General features: G+C 39.7%; 1 protein-coding gene and 1 long non-coding RNA gene across 2 annotated transcripts in view; one reads left to right on the forward strand and one right to left on the reverse strand.

Moving 5' to 3' along the window:
• Positions 1-22,215, forward strand: part of NRXN3 (neurexin 3) — a 1,607,649-nt gene that overhangs the window by 741,518 nt on the left and 843,916 nt on the right. Inside the window, exons 8-11 of the mRNA XM_077123215.1 lie at positions 2,569-2,688; positions 16,454-16,835; positions 17,525-17,715; positions 18,507-18,680. Coding sequence (XP_076979330.1) covers positions 2,569-2,688; positions 16,454-16,835; positions 17,525-17,715; positions 18,507-18,680 — 867 coding nt within the window. The remainder of the gene's footprint in view (positions 1-2,568; positions 2,689-16,453; positions 16,836-17,524; positions 17,716-18,506; positions 18,681-22,215) is intronic.
• LOC143652063 (uncharacterized) lies at positions 18,215-21,341 on the reverse strand. Its single transcript, XR_013160381.1, has 2 exons — positions 21,020-21,341; positions 18,215-18,973 (listed from the first exon to the last, which is right to left on the reverse strand). It is a non-coding gene; the product is annotated as an uncharacterized LOC143652063 (long non-coding RNA).

Raw genomic sequence — 22,215 nt, forward strand, 5'->3', positions numbered from 1 at the left:
TGTTAGTTGTCTCCCCTCTTAACTTATCCGTAGGCATCAAAAGATTAAGTGATATACAAACATTGCTTAAAGAACAGATGCCACCTTATAGGCGCTATTTTAAATAATCTTTATTTTGTAATGGTTCTACCTTCATAGCCAATATACTCCTTATCTTTCTTTATTGAAGAATTTGCCTGTGGAATAGAGAGAACTAAAAACATTTTTTTTTAAGCTTGTTTGTTTCTTCTGTACACATCTGTTCTTGATGTAAAGTACCCATACGATGTGGTCCATTTTTTTCCAGTGCCCTCATAGTTTGCAGTTATAAAGATGACTGTTACATCAGTCTCAGGACTGAATATAAAGAGATAATGAGCAGTACAATCTAATGAGGCAAAATGGAGAAGAAATCCTGTTATCATACATAAACTGATAATATAAAAGAAGACATGCTCACAAAGTAAGAGAAGTGAGTTTGAACATAAAGTGGTTTACTATACAATTATTTTCTCCTAAGATTTATGGATCATATTGCATCATTATCCAATTTTGGGTGCATTTGGTCTACTAAGTTTCTTCACTAAATTCTCAGGATTCTTATAAATTTGGATGGCACTTGGGGAATGAGTACATTCTATAAATTTTAAATACAAATTATCTGATGTATACATCATAATTAAAAGAAACCTTTCAACTTTGAAAATCTGTTTTTCAAGATGAAATACTACTTCCCTACCCAAAATTTCAAATGCTAACTTAACCTTTTATTATCAGCCAATAAGAATGCTAATGACTCAGTATTAAAAGAACAGTTTAAATGTACCTAGTTTAAAAGCCCTCTACCGGGCGGGCCATGTTGACTCAGCAGGCAAGGATGCTTGTCTGCCATGCCAGAGGACCGGGGTTCGATTCTTGGTGCTTGCCCATGTAAAAAAAAAAAAAAACAAAAAAAAGCCCTCTACCCAGGTGGTCCACTTTTCTCTTCTTCTAAAGCAGTTTATAATATCTTCAGCCTTGAGGAAATGGTACTAGGGAGAGTGGCTAATGAAAGCTTTATAATAGAGATGTCAAAGATATTTAGATAAAAATGTTTTGACTTCGATAATTTCCAGAGAAATAAAGCTGCATGTAGATATTAATTATTTGACAATCACTTATTAAACACTTACTATGTACTCGGCCCTAAGCTTGACACATGTTGGAGCTGCATGTATGGTCTTCTGAAACATTTCAGATGCATAGTATTCGCAGAGATATATTGTCCGGTTACATATTTCACCATTTACTTTTCAGATGAGTCTCAGAGATAATGTTGGTTAACTGATCCAGGAAGATTTGAGCATAATCTTCTTGCATGGGCTCAGCTCTCCAGCCAGAGGTAGCAAACTTGACCTACGTTGTCGCCTAGTTCTACACAATCTTCTTTGTCATTTAAATGTACATCTTGGTTCTATGATGTCTCATATATTGACTCTGAAGTCCCAGAGTATTTCCTTTTTCTCCTTACTAACTAGATTGTCTCCATGTCTCAGTGCCTTTTTATGTGTACACTTTTGCCCTAAATACCATAATTCGTTGTTGCCCGATTCTTCATAGGTTATACGTTTGAAGATTATCTTGAGCACTTTGATCATAGATCTCTGAGAATATTGCAGAGAATACGGTTGATTCCGTGAAATCAGGATGAGCTTCCGTGCGGGTAGGACTCGCCGAGTTCTGGGTCATGTGCCCCAGTGTGGCTCTGGCAACCCTCGTGCCACGAACACTGCTTTTGGAATTGATTCTAGCTTTGGTGTTCACCACCGTTTGTTCCTTTATTTGATGGTACTTTCTACCGACCATTCTTTTGACCTAAAAGAGGTTCAATTTTAAAATTTTACAATATCCTTTTTTTTTTTTTTTTTTAGATTTTGGAATCTTTTTGGAGGACGATGAACAATGGGATAAGCCTGGGGCCCGTCACATTCCCTTCAGGAGCATTATTTCCAATGGGGTTTAAACTTTACCATCATTATTATTGTGGTTATTACTGTGTGATTTCTGAGGTCACTGCTTAGTTCTGGTCACACCTTGGGTTAATGAAAATGTCAGGCTAAGGTAGCATATATCGCAGAGTCCTTTTTGCATCCAAATTGGTAGATACTCTCCAGAAGCCAGACTGGTGTATTATGCCTAAAGGACCAAATGCTTCTTCACAAATTCAGAATGAACTTCCTCTATCTCTAAAAATTTCATCTGAATTCTAAGACTTTGGGACGCAAAATGAAAGCTGACTATTAGTTCCTGTAAATGTTGGCTTACTACCATTGGGATTTTAAAACCTTGTAACTATAGATCCCTAAAATACCAAAAGAACATTTGTTTCTTTGACTGCTTGGCCATTGCCCACCATATTTTGAGACTTTGACCTTTGGGGAGTATTAGGGAGAATATGGTTGCGTCAGTGAAACCCGGATGAGCTTTAGGGGCAGGAGGGTGATTTGCATGCTCCTCTGTCATGTGCACCAGTGTGGTTTGGACAGTCCTGAGGCCTTGAACCCTGCTTTTGGAATTGATTCTAACTTTGGCACTTACCACCATCCTTAGGCAAAGGTCCTGAGACCCTGTATGCGGGGCAGAAGCTCAACGACAACGAGTGGCACACTGTCCGGGTGGTGCGGAGAGGGAAAAGCCTCAAGTTGACAGTGGATGATGATGTGGCTGAGGGTGAGTACAACTGCGGGGGACCATATTTTCTCTCTCTGCTCTCACGGTCCTCTGGATTATTCCGGGAGCAAAGGGATTGTTTTCAAAACCTTTTATTTTGCTTAACAGAGCTCATATGGCATACCCTCACCTTGAGAGGGTCTTCCTTGGTATTTTCATCATTCCTTTTCACAGAACCGTGTCATGAAGCTTTGCTACTGCAGTAATTACACAGTTATAGGTCTCTCTCCTTGGACATAGACTATTTGTTTGGAGAACAGATGTAGGGCTCTCAAAACTAAGGTCCATTATTCTCCCATGTGCTACTTCCTTCCCTCAGCCACCAGGTCTCTAGTAGAGGGAGGCGGAGAAACCAGAAATTCAGAACATTATAGGTACAAGTAAGTGCCTAGGAACAGTATATCTTATTTGGAAGGTGCTCGATATGATTTGGTTTACTTGATTGTTCATTATTTAGTGGTTATTAACTGAGCACATGCTGTGTACCTGGTGCTGTCTCTGAAGGCACTGGAAATATGGTGGGAGCAAACAGGTAAGTCCTTGGCCAAATGGAATTTACATTCTAGGAGGGGAATGAATACCTGAGTGAATCTATACATATGTCCAGGAACAACCTAGAGCCCCAGACAACCAATAAGTATTTTCTGACTCTATTTTGTGTCAGCATACCAGGGATTTCTCCAGGCATTTTAGAAGATAAAAAGGAGGCATAACAGAATACTTATTTTCTCCAGCATTAGGCTACTAGTTGATTAAATAAGACTCTGCTATTTGAAAATAAGACAAGAGTATATAATGGGATCCAGACTTGGGGGGTTAGACTATACTTGTCAATTAGAAGAGAAAATATGTTATTATGTTATTAAGGTAAATCTTCAGCCTAACAAGTGGGTATAACTGGTGAGGTGCAGGATGGGAGAGGGGGCACTTCTAAGTACCTTTATGTGTTGCATCCTGTCAGTTTACAGCCGCTAATGTTCTAGAATAGTGCACATCTCCTATTAAACAGAATTTTTGTTCATATTGGAAAAATTACTGGGGTACAAGTGAGCCTACATAAGAGTAAATGTTCCTGGATGGTGACAGCTTGTGGTGACATTGGCATCAGGAGACAGTCACTTTCTGTAGCACATTGGAAAGGTCACTGAAAATTTCTGAACCTTATCAAATGAAATTGGTAGCCTAGGCCATCTCTACAGTTTCTTCCATAATTAAAACAGCTGGGTAAAAATCAGGAGCCCTGGTGATTAGTACATTGTTTGCCACTAAAATGTTTTGTGCCTTTGATGTAGACATACTAAGGCTCTTTTCCCTCATTTCATCTTTAAAACTTGAAATTCTATTTTTGCTTAGGCCCTTTTAAGCACAAAGATTCTACTGTCTTTGGTTCCTCCAGTCTAATTTTATATGTGTACCTGGAGGCAGGAATTGTGGTGGGATGTGTGCACACACTCGTGTGTGTGTGTTTGCATGTGTGTTTAAGGAGAGGAGAGCCTATGGATAGAAGAGAAGGGTCTGACATCCATCCAGTGCCCCTAGCCATTAGATACATGTATCAACCCCTTTCCTCTTTGTAACAGTCACACAAGGTAAGCGTTCTTACTGTGGTTTTAGAGAAAGGAAAAATGAAACTTAGAATTATGAAATTAAGCTCCAATCCATCTGTATGACTCCATATTATTCCACCAAATCAAGCTGCCTGATGGAATTCACAATCTATCATTAGAAAATCATTTATCTTACAATGTAGGAAAAGTATAATGGATTGTTTTGGGGGAGGTGGGGATTCCATTTCAGTAGGCGGACTGCAATGACAACTCCACTAAAAAAAACCTAAACCAAACAGAACAACAAAAATGATACAAAAGACTCTAAACCTAGCTGAGCAGTGAGTGGCATGCTTTCTGCTCTACAAACCTAAAGAGCAACTTAGCTTTATGTAGTAAATATAAGCAAATAGATGTAAACTGTTATCAGGTTTAGAAACCGCAGTCAGCCTGAATTAATTATTCATGAAATCCCATCAGGTATTGTTGTGGATAGGAGCCTGCAGAGATTGTGAGTTGCCTATTGCTTGCAAACTCCTCTGTGGTTGGCTTAGTAAAGCCATTAGCAATGCTGTTGGTAGAGTGTTTTAAATAGCAACCACTAGATGGCAAGCTTACCCCAATTTCTCCCCACAATGAGTCCTTTTTATTTTGGTTAGAAAATGTATGTCCTGAGAGCTATGGTCATAAAGAACTACAGAACTAAGGATGCAGTAATGTGTATTACCTCCCTTCATCATTATTCTTTTATAGAAACTTTATGATAAAGGTAATAATAAATTGTGCTTCTGTTGCTGCTAATAATTATAAAGCAGGGCTAAACCACCAAATGGCAGTTAGCCAGTAATTCGATATTTGAAATTAATGAAACTCTTTCATCTTAAGCTTTTCCCCCTGTTTAGCTGCTGATGGAAGAAGGCAGCCATAAGGTTCTAGAAATGTGGGGAAGCAAAAGCCATTTTTTTCTTTTTATGAGCTACAACCTCGGGATGATAAAGAGTTTGGGGATTTCAATTTTAATTCACAGAAGTCATAAAATCAGGAAATGAAACTAAAATAGCACACAGTCCCTATGTTATTAAGTAGTGTCTTATCAGGCTTACTTAGTCATTAATCCCTTTCATTAAGTTTAAGTTTCCCCAGTGTACCAAATTTTCAACTAGTGTATAGAAATGACATAAAGAATAGGTCAGACTCATGAGAAATCACAAACAAGGAGAGGCATTTTTCTCAACCTAAAAGTTTTTATTTATTCCAATTTAATTGTATCCCTGAAAATATAGTAAGTTTAATTGACAGTTAATAAATGTTGATTGATTGATTGAGCTGGACTTTGGTTATCAAGAACAACTTAAAAGAATATCTCACTTGGGCTGTGCGCCTCAGAACTGGACCAAATGCCAGAAGCACCCACTCCACCCAGGACTTCTCACTAGTACAAGAAAATCACCCATTTTTTGAATATTCTGGTCCACATTGACTTTTCTCTTCTCCCTTATATCACATGTCCAGCATCAAGCTGTAAAAAAGTCATTTTCTAAAAATTTCCATAGAAAACTTTCTCCTCGGGTTAATAAAAAGCATACTAATATAAACTTGGGAAATGTTAGGTTAAACCAAGTGAAGTAGATTTCTTTCTTACAAGACTTACGGGTCTTTATATGCCAATGAGCATTGTTAGTCATCAATAATTTTGTAGTGTTTACTAATGTTTGAGTTCAGAAACTTCTCTTTGAATACAGCATTTTCGGCATTCGCTTTTGAGAAATGATGATACTGTGAAGAAAAAGGGCATGGAGGTGGGGAAACTGGACGATTGTGGGGAAAGTGTAAGAATCGATGTGCATCCTTACTGCAACTTTATAAGCTTTCATTCTCTTAACTTCTTTTCCCCATGTCTGGGAGCCATGGGACGTGAAGTCACCTTCTATAAACCTGTCCCATTATTTTTTAGCTAAGCTCTTAGTGATGGCCAGGAGTCTTATGTACACAAATTGCAATGACCTAAACTCTGGATCTGAAAGCAGATGCCTCAGGTACAATCCTCCCCTCGCCCCCTGTTTGCTGTGCTTCAGGGATGTTTGCAATGTAGGTAGGTGCCTCTCCTAAGCCCTTCAGAATTTATATAAAAGCAAGAAATAGCCCCTGCTTCGAAAGAGTTTGCAGTCTGAGAAGAGAAAAACAATAAGTGAAATAATCAGAAAAGATAAAAACATTTCCGAGAGAGGAACCTCAATTCTTGAGGTCAATTTATCCACAATTTCTCCTAAGTCCCGAAATCACAATCCTCTAAAAACTCCCAGTTTCCTTTCAAATTGACTCTTCAGATACCTTTTAGAACCCTAATTCCCTCTTCACTAGGGGTCACCCCGTCCCCATTTCTTGTTTCTCATCACAAAGTGTTTCAGATGGCTAATGCTGCCTGAATGCAATACACTGGAAGTGAACTGGCTTTTATAAAGGGGATGTATTAAGTTAAAAGTTTGCAGTTCTAAGGTAATAAAAATGTCCAAACTAAGGCACCCAGAAGAGGATACCTTCTCAGAGGAAAGGTTATCTCCTGGTTCCAGTGGCCCCCTGTCTGAGCTTGTCTGTCTCCAAGTATCTGCACCCTCTGCTTTCTTTATAGGTGCTTTTAAAGACTCCAGTAAACTAATTAAGAACCACTTTGAATGTGCAGGGTTACATCTCCAACTCATCAAAACAGCCCATCCAAACAATTCTCTCCCCATCATTCTCCAGCCTCAGACTTTATCGCTGGTATGAGCAACTAACTATAGTCAAATTGATGTTGGGTGTTTATTTCAGGCACCTCATTGTTTTAGAGCATCTGAACTTAGGTTAATGTTACTTTGTGTTTTCATGGCCAGTCCAATGTCCAATACTAAGTACTTTCGTGTAGCGAATCTTTTTCCTAGATATTCAATGAACAGATTTATGTTTTATTTCAATTATTATTCTACTACAATTTTATATTTAAGTTGACTGGTATCATTATTTTAGTTTCTTTTAATAGAATGATTTGTCATTAGTTGTCAAAATACCATGCAGAAAGTCATAAAATGTGTATCTAATTTCTGTGTTCATGAGTGATTCTTCTAATTAGGTCTGAGACTACCAACAAAGAGGTGCACAGATTCTCTTTGCAGATTCCTTATTTTTTCAGATTATGCACTTCTTTTTCCCTAGAGAGATGTTAAGACAAGGGGCAAAAGGTGCCTCAAGACTCTTGTTAGTGGAGTTTCATTGAAGAAAACAACAGAAAAGAGGCAGAAGTTCCCCTTCCCTTTCTTGTAATGTAACATTTGAGTGTTAGAAGATGGTTTGTAAAACTTTAAATGATTTATCTACCTAAATATTGCAGGAGCCAACTTCAACTCTGACTATGCAGGTGATGTTTTCCTTAACTTTGCTATTGAAATCCCCAGTCTCTTTGACTTCATGCCAGGCCCTCCTCGTCGTCCCTGTCCCAGTCATTCCCTCACTGCTTGGAAATTAACTCAGTAATGAAATTCTCATATAAAGTTGGAGATATTGTAGTAGCAATTGCCAGGAATCCAATTCAAATGCGCTAAATACAGAGCGGATTTTATGGCCACATATATTTTAAAAGAGCAGTTGACTGACCGGACCCAGACCCTCAGATGGCGTCATCAGAGAGGATTGTTTCTCTCCATTTCTTGCTTGTCTCTTGGTTGGCTTTATCCTCTGGGAAGCTCAATCTCTCTACCTACAAATGACTCCGACTGCTCTGGACTTTCTTCCCAGCCCTTCTGCCATCTTCGCTTGCAGAGAATCCTCTTTCACAAGTGGTCCAGCCAAAGCTTTGGATCAGCTTGAATTGTGTTTCTCAAAATGCAGTCTCTAAATCAGCCACATAAACATCACTTCTGAACTTGCTGGAAGTGCAAATTCACAGTCTCACCCCAAACTTCTTTTGTTAGTCAGGATTCTCTAGGGAAATGGAACCAGCAAGAGATACCTATAAATATGAGATTTTACAAAAATGTTTCATGCGTATGTGGGGATGCATGAGCCCAAATTCCTTAGGGCAGGCCATGAGCTGGCAACAACTGTGAGGATCTTCTGTTAATTCCTCAGGACAGGCTAGCGGGCTGAAGTAGAGATTAAAGTTCTCTCTTCTAACTACTGAAGTCATCACCTTTCCAAGTTTTCAACTGATTGAATTAAACATCTCTCATTGAGGAAGACACTCTCCTTAGTTGATCGTAGACGTAATCAGCCATAGATGGAATCAACTGAAGGAAGATTTAAGACCACAAAATGTCCTTGCAGTAATGGCTAGGCCAGTGTTTTGTTTGCTTGACCAAACAACTAGGCACCAACACCTGACAAGTTAACATATGAACTTAACCATCACAGTCCACCCCTTGTCAACTTGGAAGCTATACACATCACCTTAAACCACATTTAATCTCTAAATAGAACACAATAACAGACATGTTTTTCACTTAGCAATACTCAACTGTCATGTACACAACTGCACTAAATCTCTCCAGATAGGGTGGAAACATGCTAAATCTCTCCAGATAGGGTGAAAATTCTTGGGTAATATTCACTCTTAAACTTGACCTGATATCCTGTAACTTAAATACTATGGCTTGAGCAATATAACTTATATCATATGATAAGGGATTATGATAGAGAATAAACCAAGATATTAGCTTTATGTATAAATACAAACAGACTCATAACAAAGCAAGAAAGAAATACACTGTCACAGTCCTCATTTCTGTAACTGGTCATGTGGTCATAGTTCAGATTTATCATTTCCTTCTCCTATTACACATTACATGTTCCCTTTACCTTTAGCATCTCAGCTGGCTGTAATTCTTTGCATTCAGAAAACTTCCATTCCTGAAGTTTCTGGGCCATTGGTAGTCCTGCCTGGATAGGGTTGTTGACATTTTCATTGACTTTAATCACAAAGCATGGTAGTATTAAGAGACACCATAGGGGATCTCCTGTATTTCAGGAAAACTCTTCTTTACCTCCATAAGTAGTTGCAATCTATTTTCCCTTGAAAGTCAGAATTAATCATCTCTGTCAGTATAGTAATTCCCTTCCTTGCCTGTTGATTCAGAGATATGAGAAGCCCAAAGTGGCCAGGTACCCATCTTAACTTCCAGTTCAATGGAATCATTGTTGTGTCTCTTGGTGAGAGTACTCCTCCCTTTGAACTTAGACCTGTAGACCAGCAGAGCTTACGGTTGCAGGGACAGGAAGCAAAAATTTTCCTAGAAGGTCACTAGAGGTGATAGTGAGTAGTGCCATTCCCATTTCCACTCCTTGATTCCTGGCCGATGAATCCTGGGTAGGGGAGAAACAGCACCATAGAGTGAATGCTGATTCAGAGCATACAGAGAGGTTCCTGGAGAGCAGTGCTCCTGCCCTGCAAGGTGTTGCCACCTAGTTAGCACCATAATTGAGTCTTCAAAAGGCTTTACCATCATTCTATCAACCCAGTGGCCTGTTGATGATAAGACCTGAGAAGTTCATGAGAATGTGCCCATTCCTGCACTTCATTTGCTGTGGAATGGGTTCCATGATCAGAAGCAATACTGTGCAGAATACCATGATGGTGAATAAGGTATTCTGTAAGTCCAAGGATGATAGTTATGGCAGAAGCATTGCATGTAGGGAAGGCAAACCCAACCGGAGTATGTGACTATTCCGGTTAGAACAAATTGCTGCCTCTTCCATGATGGAAGTGGTCCTATGTAATCAACCTGCCACCAGGTAACAGCTTCATCACCTCAGTGAATGGTGCCCTATCAGGGACTGACTGTGGGTCTCTGCTGCTGGCAGTGTGGGCACTCAGCAATGACTAGAGCCAGATAAGCTATGGTGACTGAAACTCTAGTTGCTGAACCCTTACATAACCTCCATCCCTACCACCATGACCACTTTGTTCATGAGCCCATTGGGCAATGACAGGAATGCCTGGGAAAAGAGGATGACTGGTATCCATAGAACAGGTCATCTTATCCACTTGATTATTAAAACCTTCTGTATTAGTTAGGATTCTCTAGAGAAACAGAATCCACTGTTTCTGTTTGCGAGAGGGAACACTCGCAAATATAAAATTAATAAAAGTGTCTCACGTGACTGCGGGAATGCAGAGTCCAAAATCCTCAGGGCAGGCTGCGAAGCTGATGATTCTGTTTGAGGGTTGGGATGAACTCCACAGGAGAGGCTTTCCGGCCAAAGCAGGAAGAGAGCCTGTCTCTTCTGAATCTTCCTTAAAAGGTTTCCAGTGATTAGATTGAGCATCATTCATTGTAGAAGATACTCCCCTTGGCAGATTACAAATGGAATCAGCTGTGGATGCAGCTGATGTGATCATGATCTAATTCTATGAAATGTCTTCATTGTAACAGACAGGCCAGCACTAGCACTTGCCCAGCCACACAAACAGGTACCACCACTTGGCCAAGTTGACACATGAAGCTGACCATGACAGTCCACCCCTTGTCAACTTGGCAGCTATATATGTATCACCTTAAACCATACCTAATTTCTAAATAAAAAACATTAAAATGCATTTTTCTTTCACCTAACAATACTCGACTGTCCTACATATAACTGGAAACACAGTAACTCTCTCCAGAATAGGGTACAAGTCCTTGGGTAATATTCATTTTTCAACTTGATATCTTACACCTTAATATAGCAGGAACAAAACAGCATCAGAGTCCTCATTTTTGTAACTGATCATGTGGTCATAGTTCATATTCATCACTGCCTTCTTCCACTACCCATTCCATATTCCCTTTACCCTCAGCAAGCATTTCAGCTGGCCATAGTTCTTTGCCTGGTGGAGTGACCCAAGCCTTCATTTCTGAAGTTTCAGAGCCATTGGTAGTCCTGCCTGGTTTGGGTTGTTGCAGTTTTCCATTGATTTTAAGCACAGGGCATGGTAATACTAAAAGATGCCCTAGGGGATCTCCTATATTCCAAGAAAACTCTTCTTTAACTCCATTGTATAGTTGCAGTCCTATTTCCCCCTGATAGTCAGGGTTGATCACCCCAGACAATAATGCAGTCCCCTTGGCTTGTTGATCCAGGGGTATGAGTAGCCCAAAGGGATCAGGTGGCAGTCTTAGATTCCAGTTCAATGGAATCATTGTTGTTTTTCCTGGTGGAAGCACTACCCCTTTTGGAACTAAAACCTGTAGACCAGTAGAGTTCAGGGTCGCAGGGACAGGAAGCAAAAATTTTCCTAGTGGATCACTAGGATTAATAGTGAGTGGTGCCACTCTCATTTCCACCCCTTGGTTCCTGGACCCACGGACCCTGGCTATGCAAGAAACAGCACCATACAGCGGATACTGATTCCGAGCATATACAGCTTCCTGGAGAACATTACCTCAGCCTTTCAAGATATTGCCACCTAGTTGGCACCTTGAGTTTTCAAAAGGCCATTCCACCGTTCTATCAATCCCAGCTGCTTCTGGATGATGGGGAACATGGTAAGACCAGAGAATTCCATGAGCATGTGCCCATTCTTGTACTTCATTTGCTGTGAAGTGTGTTCCTTGATCCATGTTATATGGAATACCATGATGATGGATAAGGCATTCTATAAGCCCACGGATGGTAGTTTTGGCAGAAGCACTGCATACAGGGAAAGCAAACCCATATCCAGAGTATGTGTCTATTCCAGTTAGAACAAATTGCTGCCCCTTACATGAAGGGAGTGGTCCAATGTAATCAACCTGCCACCATGTAGCTGGCTGGTCACCTCGGGGAATGGTGCCATATCGGGGGCTGAGTGCCACATACTTCTTCCTCAGACCTCTTTGTCATCAATTTTCCAATTATGGTCTTTCCAAATCCCTGACCATCCAGCCAAACCATTAGCAACAGCCCATGAGTCAGTATACAAATGCACCTCTGGTCAGTTTCCCTTCCAAGCAAAATGAACAACCAGATGTACTGCTCAAAGTTCTGCCCACTATGTGGATTTCCCCTCACCACTGTCCTTCAAGGACACCCCAGAAAGGGGTTGTAGTGCTGCAGCTGTCTATTTTCGGGTGGTACTTGCATATCCTTCACCTTAGAAGGAATATCTTGACATGCCCCACACCACTGAACACCTCGAAATTTCACTGAGGTGGAAAGTCGCTGTATTTTTGTTGGATTTATCTCCTATCCTCTGACATGCAAATACCTTACCAGTAAGTTTGGAGTAGTTGCTACTTCTTGCTCACTGGGTCTAATCAGCATCATATCATCAATATAATGGAGCAGTGTGATGTCTTGTGAGAAGGAGAAATGATCAGTGTCCCTGCAGACAGATTATGACATAGGGATGGAAAGTTGATATACCCCTGAGGTAGGACAGTGAAAGTATATTGCTAACCTTGCCAACTGAAAGCAAACTGTTTCTGGTGGTCCTTACTAATAGCTATTGAGAAAAAAGCATTTGCCAGATCAATAGCTGCATACCAGGTACTAGGGAATGTATTGATTTGTTCAAGCAATGAGACCACATCTAGAACAGCAGCTGCAATTGGAGTTACCACCTGGTTGAGCTTACAATAATCCACTGTCATCCTCCAAGACCCATCTGTTTTCTGCACAGGCCAAATAGAAGAGTTGAATGGGGATGTGGTGGGAATCACCACCCCTGCATCCTTCAAGACCTGAAGAGTGGCACTAATCTCTGCAATCCCTCTAGGAATTTGGTATTGCTTCTGATTTAGCATTTTGCTAGATAGGGGCAGTTCTAGTCTCTTCCTCTTGGTCCTTTCTAGTATAATAGCCTCATTGCACGAGTCAGGGAACCAATGTAGAAATTCTACCAGTTGCTGAATGTGTTCATTCCAATTATGCATACTGGAACTGGAGAAATAACCACAGAATGGGTTTGGCGACCCACAGAAACCATTATGAGATTGATCTGAACTAACTCTGTTGATTATTTGCCCTCCATGAGCTCTTACTCTGACTGGTGGACCAGAGTGACATCTTGGGTCTTCTGGAATTAATGTCACTTCTGAGCCAGTGTGTAGTAATCTCTGAAGTATCTGATCATTTCCTTTTCCCCACTGAACAATTACCCTTGTAAAAGGTCATAGATCTCCTTGGAAAAGACTTAGAGGAAGGTTAACAGTATAAATTTTTGGTAGTATTAACAGGGCCCTTCTGCAAGAGTATCTGGCCTTCCTCTCATTCTAAGGGCTCTAGGTCTATAAACTGTCTCAAGTCTGGGAATTGATTAAGGGGCTGTGACTCTCTTTTTGTAATTCAAGTTAGACTTCTGTTCACTTGACCTAGAACTCTTTTGTTAATACAGCTCAAACAAGAATTTAGTAGACTGCCCATCTATTTTATTTCTAGGTACCCCATGATCTACTAGCCAATGTCATGAATCTCTGTGAGTCAGATTATCTTGACTGCTGCTTTGAGTGTGCTGTCCATTATGGTGGTTATGCCTACCTTGTCTATGGTAATAACTACTTCTGCCAACTCAGGATCCTATCATCTGCATTATGTCTAAGGATTACAGTTTAGTGACAGCAGTTCCAACAGTAATATCTGACCTATAGAGAAGTGCAACTACAGAGCTCTTCAGGGATAATGGAGCAAGTCTCACAAATTTATTCCTCCCAGACCTGGTAAAAGGTGTGCCCTCTGGACATTCCTGGGGTGTGTGAACAGGTCTTCTATGATATATCCACTCTAACATTCCATTCTCTCTAAGCCTTTGGGTCTCTTCATCTGTGTTATACAAGGGTAGTTGTGGCATTTTGACCTCAGGCAATGTTGGCCACCTTTTGTTCTATGTTTCAGTCAACCACTCAATAAACTGTTGATGCCCTTTCTAACCCCTTGAGCTACAACATTGAATGCAGATTCTCTTCTTAGTGAGCCCATATCAATAAATTCAGCCTGATCCAACTTTATATTCCTTCCACAATTATCCCACACCCTTAATATCCATTCTCAGACATATTCCCTTGATTTCAGTCTATATAAATTGGAAAGCTCATGCAATTCTTTTGGAGTATAGCATACCTCCTCATGGGTCATACCTTGTACCTCACCTTTCAGGGCATGTTGGAGCTTTAGGCTAGTTGTAGATCTTGAAGATAAGAAGGGCATTGGAGTAGGTTATGAAAAGCATGAGAAGTGTCTTTCAAGCCAGTTACCTCATAGCATTTCATTGCAGTTTCATCTGGTGAAATAGGATTTATCTTTCCAGACAGAGTAATGAGGGCTATTTCCTCAGGGGAATTTGTCACAGGTTTAGCCAGCATGGAAAACTTAATCTCTTCAGGTGGAGGTTGAATGGAAGATACCTCAGAGCAGACTAGAGTTTTCATGGCAGTTTCCTCAGAGTAGACAATTAGAGTTTTATCTAGCCAAGATTCAGCCGAATCCAGGGTTTCAATGGCTCCTTTGCTATCATTATGAATCCATTTGTCTCCATCCCAATTTTCTGGATCCCATTCCTTTCCAATTAATATCCTTACTTTAACATCAGTCATCCTTCAAGTTTGAGAATTTAGTTTATGTTGTAAATCTGCTACTTGTACAGTGAGACTCTGGGTCTCATTTCAAAGCTGTTAAGTCTGCAATCACAGGAAATAAGATTTTCTTTCAGAGTACACAGAGAAACTTTTATTTCTTTCATATAGTGTTTAAGTTGTAAATTTCAAGTCTTCAGCTCATTTCTTCCTTTCATAACTTTATCCAGCATATTTAAGAAAAAAAACAGCCAACATCATTATCCCTTTTAACTCCACAAACTGTTAAAGAGTAAAAAACAGTGTCACCCAGAGCCTTGCCACATAAAAGAGTATGATTAGCAGAATCAAATGGTGATTATTTTGCATATCTCTATTGCTGACTCATGCCATGGACTGTCAGTGCCATCTTGATTATTGGAAATAGGGTCATTAGTGCCTTAGAATCTAGTCAGGGTAGAAAAACCTATTGCAGAAAACCATTTTTAAGATTCTGTTTCTCAAGAACCACTCCTGGTACCAGAGGTGTATTAGTCACGGTTCTCTAGGGAAACAGAACCAACAAGAGATATCTGTAAATATGAGATTTTATAAAAGTGCTTCATGCAGCTGTAGGGAGGCATTCCATAGGGCACGCCACAAGCTGGCAACAACAATGAAGATGATCTATTAATTCCCCAGGAAAGGCTGGTTGGTTGAAGTAGAGATGAAAGTTCTCTTTTCTCAATCTGAAGTCATCTCTCCCTTTAAAATCTTCAACTGAGTGAATTAAACATCTCTCATTATGGAAGATCCTCCCCTTAGGTGATTGTAGATGTAATCAGCCATAGATGCAATCATCTCACTGATGATTTAAGTCCATGAAATGTCCTCGCAAAAACAGTTAAGCCAGTGCTTACTGGACCAGACAACTGGACACCATCACCTGGCCAAGTTGACATATGAACCTAACCATCACAGTTTTGAAACATAAACTCTTGAGGATGGGGTCCAGTGATCTGGCTTTTATCTAGCCCCCAATGTGATTCAAATACAGGCTGAAGTTTGAGGACCTACTTTGTTACTCCTTTTACTCTATGGCTAGGGGCCTAAAATATATTTAGTGATCCAACTTGGTTAACTTGATTATACATAGAATCAGCCTCATCCAGCCTTAAAGGTAAAGGGATTGGTGGTGGTTTCCCAAAGGAAAATTAGGTGTTATTAGAAAAAGAAACAGTTGTTGGACAGATAAAATGAACAGGTGTTCCTCTACAATATAGTATTTTTCGCAAGTTCTAGATAGTAGTTTATACAACAAATAATATGTGATAGTGACTCAGGTTTCTTTGTTGTATCTTTACAAGGGTCACCATAACAAAACTTTTCTTTTTATGGTATGCATTAGCACCCAATTGTTTTCCTGAATGAAGAAAATGGAGAGTTCTGTCCTTTAACTTGGGTTACCCATGATCTCACATTTTAAATCCCATGATGGAATATCTGAGCAGCTGTATGAGGACATGGATTTCAGTATGTAAAATTAGTGCTTGAGCAGTATTCCTCTCTCTGACGAAGGGCAAGTCAAGTGTACACTTTAATGAATATTTAGTTTTATAGACCTACCTCAGGAAAACAGAATATTATGTGCAGAAACAAGTTGGACCTAGCATTTTTAGTTAGGGTGCTGTGAGAAAACATGACATTTTTTTCCTATTTATACTTAATTTATGATTTTCATAGGTACAATGGTGGGTGATCACACCCGCTTGGAGTTCCATAATATTGAAACTGGTATCATGACTGAGAAACGTTACATCTCCGTTGTACCCTCTAGTTTCATTGGCCACCTGCAGAGCCTCATGTTTAATGGCCTGCTCTACATTGACTTGTGCAAAAATGGTGACATTGATTACTGTGAGCTGAAGGCTCGTTTTGGACTGAGGAATATCATTGCTGACCCTGTCACCTTCAAGACCAAGAGTAGCTACTTGAGCCTGGCCACTCTCCAGGCCTACACTTCCATGCACCTCTTCTTCCAATTCAAGACCACCTCAGCTGATGGCTTCATTCTCTTCAATAGTGGTGATGGAAATGACTTCATTGCAGTTGAGCTAGTCAAGGGGTAAGTAGAGGGAACCATATGCTTTATAATATCTTAACTCAAGCCCTGAACAAAATATTGACATATAAACTATCAATTCTATTCCCATTATGATTAGAATTGGAAGGAAGACACATTCATGAATTTTCTTAAGGGTCTTCCAATAACTGAATACTATCAGTCTATTTGCCTTTGGAACTATAGCAAAAAAGACTTACTTTTGTAAAAGAGAGTTGGGAGGTATTGCATCTGTGTCTTGGGCAGTACTATCTGAATCACCAAATTTATAGAAAAAATATAAATAATTTCAACCCTTCCAGTGGTCCACATATGCAAACTAGAAAAAGCCTGCTCGTTCTTAAAGATATTTTCTGAACATGTGCTGGAAAAGAATCAAATAAAAATATAGTTATGTATGAGTGTGAATGTAATTATTGCCCCCTAGTGTTCTGTAAGTATAGTGCCTGTACTGCTTTAGAGGCTCTGGGGTTTTATTAGGTAGTGTTAAAGAAGTGGGCTGTACAAAATGCAGCTAAAGTAGATATCATAGGATTCACCTATTTTTATAATCATAAATCTGGCTTTAATTATTCCTGCATGATACTAGTTGAACTTGGGGGGATTTGAAACCCCCTAAATTGGTTGTACACACTTTGCTATTAAACCAGGCAGGGAATCTCAAGTCACTGAGTGGTTGCTGTCCCTCACAGATATATTCACTACGTGTTTGATCTTGGAAATGGCCCCAATGTGATCAAAGGCAACAGTGACCGCCCGCTGAATGACAATCAGTGGCACAACGTTGTCATCACCCGGGACAACAGTAACACCCACAGTCTGAAAGTGGACACGAAGGTGGTCACTCAGGTTATCAATGGTGCCAAAAATCTGGATCTGAAAGGTAAACCTTGTGAATACATTTATCCCTTCTTACGGACATCCTTACAATCCAAAGGCTGTTTCCAGAGGCAAACTACAGGTCAAGGGTACCAGACAGTTTTGATATATCAGCATATCCTATTTTAACAATGTTGACTTATGCAATATGTAAGTTTTTAATTAAGCCACTACTCAAAGAATGGTTCATTTTCTCTGTAAACCTCTGGAATGCCTTGCTCTGTGTGTATGTGCTGGGGAAGGTGTTTGAGGGGTGTGATGAATGTCAAAATGTTCTTTCCTCATAGAAAGAACATAGGCTTTGGAATCTCAACTGAACCATTTATTGGCTGGATGATTTTGGTAAAATTTCCTAGCCTGTTCAGTTTTAACATCCTTATTTTTTTGCAAGTAGGAATAGTAACTGTTACTACTATTATGGGTTGTTGCAAGTTTTAATGGAATCATGTCTGTAAAAGCATTCGCATATTCTTGGTAACAAGCACATAAAAACACTCAATAGATAGTTGCTTTGTTGAAACTTGTTAATCTTTACTTCATCATAAAATGGGGAAAGTACCTCTCTCATAGAATTGATATGATGATAAAGATTTGTAAGATGAAGTGTGAAATGAATGACATAGGAAATGGTAGTTTTCTTTTTAAAATTTAGAAACCCTGGTCATTATTTTGTTTAAACTTTTTTAACCCAGTATACTACTGATATCTAACAAATAGTCTCAAGCTCATTGGCTTTAGCTGATATCATTTCCATTCCTTTACTCATTTTCTTTTGCTACTTGCTTTCCTTTCCAGGTGACCTCTACATGGCTGGTCTGGCCCAAGGCATGTACAGCAACCTCCCAAAGCTTGTGGCCTCCCGGGATGGTTTCCAGGGTTGCCTGGCTTCAGTGGACTTGAATGGACGCCTTCCAGACCTCATCAATGATGCCCTCCATCGGAGTGGACAGATAGAGCGTGGCTGTGAAGGTACAAACTCTTTTTGTAAGCTACTGCTTTGTTGCAAGCACCAAGCCTCTTTGCTGTCCCTGCCAGTTCCTCCTTCCTCAATTCCATTAGTCCTCTCATTTCCATTTGCCATCTGAAATTTCATTGCCATCGGTGTCCTCTTGTCACTGGTTGAGTATGTCAAGACATGTGCCACAGGCTCCAGGAATGTATGTTGGCAGATGTCTTCCAGGCATCACATAATTGCCAATAAAGGACCTTTTCTGGCATTGACATCAGGCTCTTCTCAACTTGTGCCTTTGCTGCCAGAACGACTGAAAGGGAATATTTAAAGTTTATATCTTAATCATGGGGAGAGCCAAATCAGGAACTTACCCAGTGTCTCCATTAATCTAATATTTCTTACTCTGCGAATAGTGACTTTGTTATTCAGTGCATATCTAGCATGAGGTAGGGAAATAATGTCAGAACATCTTGATGGTGGAAGAGAACTAACATTTATTGAGTCCTTACTAAATGTCAGGCATTGTTAGGCAAAATCCCTTAGTGTGGTGGAGTAGGACAGCAGGGCTTTTGTGTTAGAAAGACCTGGATTGAGGTCCAGGCTGTAGCTTTTTTTAGCTATGTGATACTGGGCAAATTACTTAAACTCTCTTTGAGCTAAATTTCCTCACCTGTAATATGGAGCAATAAAACTTGCCTTTTAGCATATGTAGGTTAATTTATGTAAATCAGAGATATACATAAAGTACCTGGTACATAGCAGATACTCAATAAATGGTATGATTCTTGTTTTCAGATATCCCATGTGAGACATCTAAACATGTTGCGTGCCCACTCATGCAGCACAACAAACTGCTCTCAAACTGTTTCCGTAGACATCCACTGCCTCTTGAGATATTTACTGAATTTTGTAGGTTTTCCTGAGCTCGATTAAGTTTGCTACAATAAAAGCAATCTAGTTTTAACCAGCAGAGGGCAGCGGTGAACATAGTCAGCCTTCCCTAACAGGACTTTTGCGTTCCCATCAGCCATGGATTGGATCGGTTGCGGAGGTGACTCTGACCTAACTTGAAAGACAAAGAGGTCAGACCCCTGACCATTCACCAGTATCAACATATTATTTTGTCTGGTTGAGCCTCATGGTCCTTTGTTTGTGCAAGATATTGTGGTTTTTTCTTCTATGTTCCTCATTAATTTACCATGTCAAACCTGCTCATCATGTCTTCCTAAGTGTTCAACTTCATGTGTCTCCCTGGTTCTTAACCAGCTTCCTTTTGGGTTCACTCACTGTCATTAAGGAGCTCTTGTGAAAGCTTCCCAGGCTGATTTGTAGTTGTGATCATTGCTGTTTGCCTGAGAGTCAGTTTCCTCTGTTCCGTTAGTAAAGAGATGGATCGTCCCTAAAAACCACTCCATTTTTCCTTTAGCCATACATATTTCCTAAATTGTATTGGCCAAATATGGTGTGTGGGGTGGGGGAGAGAGAGGAACAGGGGAGAATCTCTAAGTACTCAAAGCAGACACTGCACTTTCTTCTGGAAATGTGCAATTTCTTTCAACTCCAGAATTGTCATTGACCTTCTCTTAGTTCTTTTAGGTGTTAAAAGAAATCCTGGGATAAAGGCAGCATTTGGAATTAAATTTAATATCCTTAGTCTAGAATATTATGGGATAGCAGTAATTTCAGTTATCCTGGAATAATTAATCATGCCAAGCTAAATAATAATATGAAAGCACATATTTAAAAGTATAAGATAATTTTCAAATGTGGAGTGTTTTTATATTGCCATTGGGTCTTCTATTTTAAAAGTTTAAAAGTTAATTTAATGTTGCCCAACAGAAGTACAATGTGAGTCCTAATGGTGATCTTCAATTTTCTAGTCGCCACAATAAAAAGTCGTATAGAAATGGAAAAAATTAATTTTGTTTTATATTTTAGCTTAGTGTGATATATACAAGATGTTTATCATTTCAGCTTGTAATCAGTATAAGTAATGTTTTGTTAATAAGGTATTTTATATTTTTTTCATATTAAGCCTTCAAAATTAAATATATATTTTATACTTACAGCGCATCTCAATTCAGATTATGCACATTTAAAGTTCTTACTCACTACATGTGGCTATGGCTCCTGTATTGGGAGCATAGCTCTCTGGAATATGAAAGATAGATTGTGAAGAAATAAAGCTTCAGTATTGGATTAAAGGAAGTCCAAACTATCTTTTATAAAAGTGGATTAAAAAATATAGTGCAAAGGGAGGAATGGACCCTACTTAAGTGAGCTTTAAGAGAAGCAGAGAGAGCATTATCAAAAGGAAATTACCCATTACCTTAGGGGAAAATGTTCTCATCCCTACCTGTGGCTCTATGTGCAGTTTAGCGTGACTCATCACATGCATTATGGTGGGTTCCGACCCTCCTGTGAGGAAGGGTGATTGCTCAAGGCCGGATAGAGTGACTTGATGGCTCTACCATCCAGATCTAGGGCAAGTCCTATGGGCCTAATAGCGCTGCACTCTGTTGCCATGGAGATAATTATGATGGTTACCCCTCGGGCATTGTGCCTGCCCCACTGGGTGGAATGAAGTGGAGGATGAGTGCTGAGGGAAGAAGGCCCTTGTTTATTGTACACAAATGACTTGGATAATTAGCCTAAGTGGCCAGGAAAAATGGCCAGAAAGTGGGGTAAAGCATAAATTACTGTCACTGAAAGTGTGCACCATTGTGAATAAGGCCTTGAAAGAGATCCCTGGAGTTTTTATAGAGTTCTGTGGCGGTGAAGCCGTAGAAGATGGTGGGAAGGAAAAAGAAGGGCACAAAACCTTGAAGAGACTGAAGAAAAGTGTCACATGGATCCTGAAATGTTTGTGCATATTTAACCCAATTTGTGACTCTCCCAAATGTTCTTTAGTGATAGGCTTTATGAGAACAATAGGAACAGTAGCACATTTCTCGATTTATCATTTATAAAAATGGAATAGTAAACAGGTAGGGGATAAGATTTCATGACTAAGAACTGAGCCCTGGATATCTTCAAGAAGGTGTAATGTGTTTTGTTCTCACACCTGGGGCACATGGCCAGGATATATCATATGCTCTTGTCAAAGGCATTAGCATGGCACTTGATGACCCCTAAGTAGTTAATGTATTGCTTTCTCTATTATAGTGAACCCATACTAGAAGATAAAATAAAAGTCAAAGGAGCCAAACAATTATTTTAGGATGTATCAATCCACTGCTCTTTGGCTCACAATCGTCTGTAGTTAAAAAAGGGAAAAAATCTTGATCTAGGTTTTGATTTTATGTTTTTAGTAAATGGAAACTGCATAATTAGAATTTAAATGCAATTTCTGGACAACTCTTAGCCAACATCTAGCTGTGACTTGTGTCTTTTCTATTCAGACTAGGAATTTCTTAATAATGCCTGATTTAATACTTGGCTGGTAAATATTTCTTCCTATTCTTCAGACCCTTTTTGCTGGAGAGGCCAAGTCATGAATTGACTAAAAATGCTATTCTACAGTTGCCAGTGGTAAACATCCGAGAGAAACAT

The sequence above is a fragment of the Tamandua tetradactyla genome, chromosome 12, assembly GCF_023851605.1.
Source record: "Tamandua tetradactyla isolate mTamTet1 chromosome 12, mTamTet1.pri, whole genome shotgun sequence".
Classification (NCBI taxonomy): domain Eukaryota; kingdom Metazoa; phylum Chordata; class Mammalia; order Pilosa; family Myrmecophagidae; genus Tamandua; species Tamandua tetradactyla.